This window comes from Venturia canescens, chromosome 9 (assembly GCF_019457755.1).
Source record: "Venturia canescens isolate UGA chromosome 9, ASM1945775v1, whole genome shotgun sequence".
NCBI classification, from domain to species: domain Eukaryota; kingdom Metazoa; phylum Arthropoda; class Insecta; order Hymenoptera; family Ichneumonidae; genus Venturia; species Venturia canescens.
Genome location: NC_057429.1, coordinates 15,594,565 through 15,602,129, shown reverse-complemented (window position 1 = coordinate 15,602,129; position 7,565 = coordinate 15,594,565). Strand labels below are relative to the sequence as shown.

At 35.7% G+C, this 7,565-nt stretch overlaps 1 protein-coding gene across 5 annotated transcripts in view; it reads left to right on the top strand.

Annotated features, from left to right (window-relative positions):
• The first annotated feature begins 1,092 nt into the window (after positions 1-1,092).
• The window catches only part of Hrb27C (Heterogeneous nuclear ribonucleoprotein at 27C), a 31,976-nt gene continuing 25,503 nt past the window's right edge, over positions 1,093-7,565 (top strand). For 3 of the 5 annotated variants that reach the window (XM_043428585.1, XM_043428588.1, XM_043428587.1), the window contains exons 1-5: positions 1,094-1,325; positions 3,466-3,673; positions 3,979-4,165; positions 5,769-5,851; positions 6,981-7,365. In XM_043428585.1, coding sequence (XP_043284520.1) covers positions 1,288-1,325; positions 3,466-3,673; positions 3,979-4,165; positions 5,769-5,851; positions 6,981-7,365 — 901 coding nt within the window. In that variant the 5' untranslated portion in view covers positions 1,094-1,287. Of the gene's footprint in view, positions 1,326-3,465; positions 3,674-3,978; positions 4,166-5,768; positions 5,852-6,980; positions 7,366-7,565 lie in introns of all 5 variants that reach the window. The other 2 variants (XM_043428586.1, XM_043428589.1) reach the window with 2 other exon arrangements.

Sequence of the window (7,565 nt, the reverse complement as noted above, 5' to 3'; positions counted from 1 at the left end):
ATCTTGGTAATTCGCGCCTATTCTATTGAAATGACAATATTTTTGGGGAGAACGAACGATAAATGCTTGAAATTTTGTCACCTTTCGCCTTAATACGCTAGAGACTTGGCGCCACTGATTCAAATATCGTCACGTGACTAATGTCAAAATGGCGGGAATGGTCGCCGTGACGGCAGATCGTTGAACCCTACGCCGTGTCTAATGACGAATGAGTATTTTGCACAGAGGATCTCGGAGAGGATGAACGAAAATGGCACAATTCTTCATTCGATTTTTAACCAGTGAAATTTAAAAAATATCGAGTTTATCGAAGGGAGGAAAAAATCAATGGAACAATGAAACGAGCGCTAGCACCGAATGTCAGGGCCGTTCGCACGAGCCGAGTGTTAACTCTTCGCGACCAATGACGTTCGGGCAAATGCGTGAGTTCGCGAATGAATAACCCCCGGTACGCGGCATATTCCTTTAACGTCGAATTACCGTTATAAATAAGGATTGAAAAGAAAAAAGACGAGCATTGCCACCTCCGACGTATGTTACAATTTTGTGAAAATATTCTTTCGAAATTGCAAGATAAAAAAAAAGTGGACTCTCTGGTGTGCTGGAACTCGATCGTCAAATTGTCTCATTTTGTCGCTCGAATCCGGTAGCATGCAAATAGATTCAGATGAAATTACAGAAAATTTCGAAAAAATCGTAATAAACCTCATACTTTTATACTTACTAACAATAAAAAATGTTTCGAATAAATGTAAAGGAAAGAGAAAATTTACTGATTCTAAAAACGAAAGAGATAGAACGAATTCGTGTTATAATTATATCGAATAATAATCTGTCAAAGAACGCCGGTTGCTGAAAATTAAAATTCGATAAAAAGAATAGGAATTTCCGTTATGAGAAAGCATTGAATATTGAATTGAAAAAGAATAATAAAAGAATGAACAGGGCGCTATAGTCGCCTCAAAAATACGGGCCTGGGGAAGTAAAAGATATATATATATATATATATCTCGGCAGAGTTGTTCATTTGACTAGTAGAGTTAAGCGGAAGTGACGCCTGTGTATTCTCGGGCTGGGGGCTTCGTTACGTTTACATTCCTGTTCACGAAGTCTCTCCGCGCTCGTCGGTTCATTGTGGGAAGCCATTACCCTCTGTGTCCGCGTTAAGCATCGTGCCATATTACCCACGCGCGTCCCCGAAAAAGTTAAAAAATTGAAAATTACAAAAAAAAAGTACGAACGTAACGCAACTGATCGCGGTTAATTTTTAAGGTGATATAAAATATTATGAGAGTTAAGGCCGAAATGGACGACGACGAAAAGGGGTGAGTGTTTATATATATATGTATATATGGATATGATGTGAATATATACACATATATATTGATGTATCCGTTAAATTACATACATCGTCGAAGAAAAAGAAAAACTACGTTGGTGTTTATGCGAGTGAACGAAACTTTCCCTTGGAGTTTCTCGAGCGTGAAATCTCCATTTTTTCGATATCAGTGCATGAGGAAACTACGATCGAACCTGTGAAAAATTTGTTGAAATATTTAATACTTCCAATTCCGAACAGTCCCGATATTTATTCGTTTATAACCACAAAAATGGCGCTCTTTTTTTCTTTCTGTCATGAGTGGAAAATGCCATTCGAGTGCGAAAATGAGGGAAAAAAAATCTGTCGCGCTCCTCGCGAGAGCATCGAACGGGACGCTCTTTTCAGCGTTTTGTACGCCACCTTGGCCGAGAAAGAATCGGAGACAGAGATAATACGAAAAAGAATGCCGGTTTAGCATTCTCCGTAATCGTTTTGTGAATTTCCTTTTTCATGAATTTTTGTTCATCCTCAAAGTGAATCTCATCGCTACTTTTTACGGGGTTCTGTAATTTGTCGATGTTTTTCCGAGTTTTTTTGTGTACACACATCGAGACCGGTGAAAGCGCGCCGGCTCCGTTCGGCATTATTTGCGACTCGGAGTTACTATTTTTTCTTTCATGCCTTCTATCGTCTCTGTATCTGCCCAACTCCCCTGTGCCTCCAGATACGATGTCAGCTTTTTGCTTCTCATTTCTTGCGGCAAACATTTTTTAATTCGTGGCTGTTCGGTAAATATATCGAAACAACGCAAATACGAAGTGAGCAGGAGGACGAGGGGAAAAGAAACGTTTTTTTTGGTGCGATGTTAAATACACGCCCCGATGTTTTTACCTTGGACTTTATCGATTCCACCGAATGAGTAATATACGAATTCTTTTTTTTTCGCCTTCACCGGTTTGAGTCAATTCCCATACGTTTGAATCAATATTTATGATTTTTTATCAACTCCTTATTTTGTTTACTCAAGTATGCTTCTCCATGGTTTTCTTTCGATTTTTTTTCCACCATCTACAGGCAAACCTTGGTTTCGGTGCTTTTCTCAATATCGCTTCTCTTCCTGGGACATACGATGGCGCCACTTTTTGATGCCACGAGGCTGTTTTATATTGCGAAAGTTGCCTAAATCGAGGTTATCAACGACGCACAAAACGTCATGTTTTCCCCTCAATTTTTCGTTTCTTCGTTGTTGGAGCTTTCTCAATCTCCATCGAACTTGTTTTTTTCCTCTTGAACCGGTTTCCTAACGCTTTTGATTCACCAATAATCGCCTCCATGTTTTGCTTCGATTTATCCGCCACGAGGCGCTGTTCCAATATAAATGATCCTTATCTCTATGAGAATCACATTCGATCGAGTTTCGTCGTCGTTTTTCATGAGCTTTGTGAGACTCTGTCACTTGGAAAAAATAGACCACATGTTTTTATATATTTCTGAATGGCTTTCTCAAATCAGTAGAAATTCAAGCTATTTTTGAAAAATATTGAGACAAACATTTTTTACGATGATTCAAAAATTATACTTTGCAAGTTTGAATACTTGATTGTCAATTTTTGTAGTTTTCAACATTTTTTTTCAATGTGCCTGGCTGACAATTATCTTCAATTTCAGAGAGTTTTCATTATTTCTACCAAGCAAAATATTCATTTTTATCATCACGTATTGTAAACACCTCCATCAGTCATTTGTCGTTATCTTCGCTGTTTCGACACAATTGTTTATTCAATCGAGTGCAAACAAGCAGAATCTCACAAAGACTGAAACATAAGCTTTCTCACAGATGAATCTGTTGAACAGAAAAAATGTGTTACTAAGCGACAGCCTGAAAAATGCTTCCGACCAAATCATGAATTGTTCCAAAATAAATACTGCAATAGTTTAGTACCAGCATTCTCGTTTTTGGATTTTTACTTCTTGCAGAATCTATTGTTTCCGTTATCAAAGAATAATTGTTGACTTATTATTGTCAACATTGAAAGATGAAAACGAATCTCAATACATTCGATTTTTAAATTTGTCAAAAAATTAGTAACAAAATCATTTGAAATATTCTCTTTTCCTCAAATTGTGTGTTCCGTGCATTGCAGAAAACTGTTTGTCGGTGGTTTGTCATGGGAAACGACGCAGGAAAATCTTCAGCGCTATTTTGGTCGTTATGGCGATGTAATAGACTGTGTGGTCATGAAAAACAGCGAGTCAGGACGCAGCAGAGGTTTTGGTTTTGTTACTTTCAGCGATCCAGCAAATGTAGCTAGCGTTCTTCAGAACACTCCTCATCAATTGGACGGTCGCACTGTGAGTTTTTGACTTCATTTCAACAGAGCATATAATTCTTTTGTTATACAGCCCAATTTCTGATAACCAAGTTGAGAAAAATTGTACTTGAATTCATTTTCTCTGGCAATGGAAAATTTTGAAATTTTAGTAATTCCTTCAACGTGAAAACATTGACTCGTAACAATATGAAAGTTAATACCAAAAAAGTTGCTCTTTCATTAATTGAATAGTAGGAATGTTGGCTCTACTTTTTACTGAGTGCAACATGTAAATGATCGTCACTGTTTCTTAAATTGCAAAAAAAAAACTAAAAAATTATACAGATCGACCCGAAACCATGCAATCCTCGCACTCTGCAAAAGCCAAAAAGATGCGGAGGTTTTCCGAAGGTTTTCCTCGGCGGTTTACCAAGCAACGTAACCGAAACCGATATGCGATCGTACTTCACTCGTTACGGCAAAGTTATGGAAGTCGTAATAATGTACGATCAGGAGAAAAAGAAATCCAGAGGTAAGATCGGCAAATTCGTAGTTCTATTGGTTCTAAATATCGTTCATCAATGCAGAAGAGTTATTTCGTCACTGTAGAATTCTCTCTACATCAAACCCACCCATAAGTTTTATATTTACATGAATAATTGATGATCAACATAGAACTTTATGCACACTTTTTCGGAAGAGCTCAGAATTGTGAAGTTCCAAAAATAATCGTGGAATAAGAAGCACTTCGATGACCCTGCAATTTATATATTTTATTTCAATTCAAGATCAATATTAAAACATCTTATAATTCAGTAGAATAACAGATTATTACGTTGAATAATGATGATAATTAACAATTATATTTTCGAGGGAATTATCTGAAATAAAAACATTGTTATTTGAGTTAACAAACAGTTTTGAAACTTAAATAATCTTTCGAAGACGTTTCGGATCTTCAAGTAGCTCATGTCTTGTCTGATTTTTCTATTCGTTATGTTAATAAATTTTAAGTACGTCTAATAAGGCTAACTTAAGGTTTGGTCAGGCTGTGCTATGCTAAGTTATAAATACATAGCTTAAGTTGGCTAAGCTACCTTTAAGTGCAATAATTGTAAAAATACGAAAATCCTGCGTTGTTCATTAAATCGATTATTTGGATACAGAAATAAATCAAGAGACATTAAGAAAGTAAGCTTGAATAAAGAAACAAAATGATGGAAGCAAGTTGAAAAATGGAAAATTGATGATGAAAATTTTGATTTTCGACTGAATAAGAATGAAAATATTCTTCATTAATTGATCTTTGGCAACTCGTCTAATTCTCCATCTTTGTGCAATTACCGAATGGGTATTTTAAATTAAAACAGAAGCGATCATCAAAATATCTATTGATCTATTCTCCACCAAGAAATTCTACATTCGTGATTGAAAAATATGTTTGAACGATATTAATTTTCTCGAAATGAAAATCTATTGTTACAGAAGCGTTTTTTCGGTTCGTTTTACTTTATCATTCCCGCTAAAATATTCGACGTGAGAACAAACTTGCACGAACTCATTATATATGCGTTAGAGGAACGATATTTTGAAGAATATAGCAAGAGTTTTTCAAGGTCACAAAAATGAAAAGCTGAAAGTCTGAAATCGTTTTTTTTTTTCAAATTCCTTGACGATGCATGACCCCTTAAGAATGTCATCATGATAAATAACGTTATTAATAACCAATAGCCTGCTAAGATGTGAATTAATTGTTTTTCCACGAGTACTGCGATATCAATATTAATTCATTAACCATCAGTTCAATTTTCGTATAATAATTGAGAAAAATCTTAAACACTCCGGATTACTACAATTCAGTGATAAGGACCCAGCTAAACGTTCTTTCGGAAAAACAGCAACACAAGCTTTCATTCTCTAAGTTTACGAGGGAATGGAGGCTCGAAAAATGGTCCAAAACTAAACTTCGATTGAAGAATCATCAATATAATTTAAAAAAAAATTTTTTAAATGAATGAAATAAAAAACTTTTTGAAGCACGAAAAAATTGAAATGAAAAATAAAAATAAAACTACTCCGCGGCCTTGCGAAACACTTTGATTTGATAAACAATGTGTGTCACGTTTGGACAACAGGATTTGGCTTTCTCAGCTTTGAGGATGAAGACGCGGTCGATCGATGTGTAGCTGAGCATTTCGTCGTCCTGAATGGAAAACAGGTATAGCATATATATCCTCAAACCACAAGTTAATATAAAACGAGAGAAATGAAAGAAAAAAAAAAGACAGAAAACACCAGTTTATATATAGATATAAATATATATATATATATGTGTGTATTTATAGTAATATTGATATATCAAATAAAATTTAGTTCGACTTCGTCGTAAACAGAGTTATGTCCTATGTGTATTTGACTTAAATAATAGTTCATCTTTATCTACGATACTGTAAGATCACGATTTAGACCTAAATTTATTGCGATGCGGATCCTGTGTCAATACAATGAAAAAAGAAAGGGGATAATTGTTATAATTTAAATAATGTTATTTAAATAGTTTATTGGTGCTTTTTAATATTACGAATTAACGAATTTAATTATAAAAACGTACATTTTAAAATAATCTGTTACGATGTTTAGTGAGATAGTGTCGATACTTTTTTTTTTGCAAATTTTGTCTGTAGTTTAGATAATTGTAGGAACGTTTTTTTTTTCTAATAGAATATTTAAAAAATTGACCTCATGGTATCTTTCAATAGTTTTTTAAACTCATGACTTAACGTACTTCACGTTCGTTTTTTTTTGTTACACTATATATACATATATCTATATATACTTGAATGTTTTTTTAGATTTTAATGAATTTATTTGAATGAATCAATTGTACTTAGCGGAAATCATGTGTTTCAAATATTTTCGGTCTTTTCATCGGCTACTTCGTCATTTTTCTTTCTCGAAAACAAATATTTCCGTACAGAAGTTGAAGTAACGGCGGGTTCTGGCAAAATTCACTCATCATTTCCATGAATCATTTATTTATCTTGTCCAAATGATTATTCGAACGAGAAAAATAGCGAAACATGACAAACAATATTGAAAATAAAAGTTTGATGAAATTTTTGCGCAACTGCTTGAAGAAGAATATACAATAGCAATTACGTTGCTCTGCCAAAGTATATTCAAGATGACGATTTTATAAAATTGTGCTGGGATTTACACGAAAATGTTTGCAGCAATTACGAAAAATGAAGAAATTACGGAAATATTTGTTCTCAGATGAAAAATGACCCGTGTTTTGGAAAAATTTGATGAGGCTTACCGAAGTGGTTGATTGTGATGTTTTTCAGGTTGAGATAAAGCGCGCGGAGCCACGTGACTCGTCGAGCAAAATGAATGACGGACATCCAGGACAATGGGGTCCGCCTCAACAAGGTGGACCGCCGATGGGTATGGCCGGTAACATGGGACCGATGGGAGGACCGAATGGTCAGATGGGTGGTCCTATGATGGGAGGACCGATGGGACCTCCTGGTAACATGATGCAACAGTATCAAGGTTGGGGATCAACGGGTCCGCAAACTGGTGCACAATATGCGAGTTACACCGCACAGTTTAACGCTCAGGCTTGGGCACAACCCCAACAGCAACAAATTGCTCCACCTCCACCGCACCAATGGGGTAACAGCTACAACGTTCAACCTGCAGCTGCTACTCAAGGTTACGGTAGCTACGGTGAGTTCTGTTACATCCACTTTACTATCCTCTCACTTTCCATACGTTTTCATCTTTCTTTACTTTTACTCGTGCTATCGAAGTTTGCAGAGTTCCAAAACGAGCAACGATTCGACGAAATTCAAAGTTTTCTGGAGTTAGATCGAGTGACGTTTTAGAAAAAAAACGATCAGTTATTCATATTGCATCTGACGACTCGA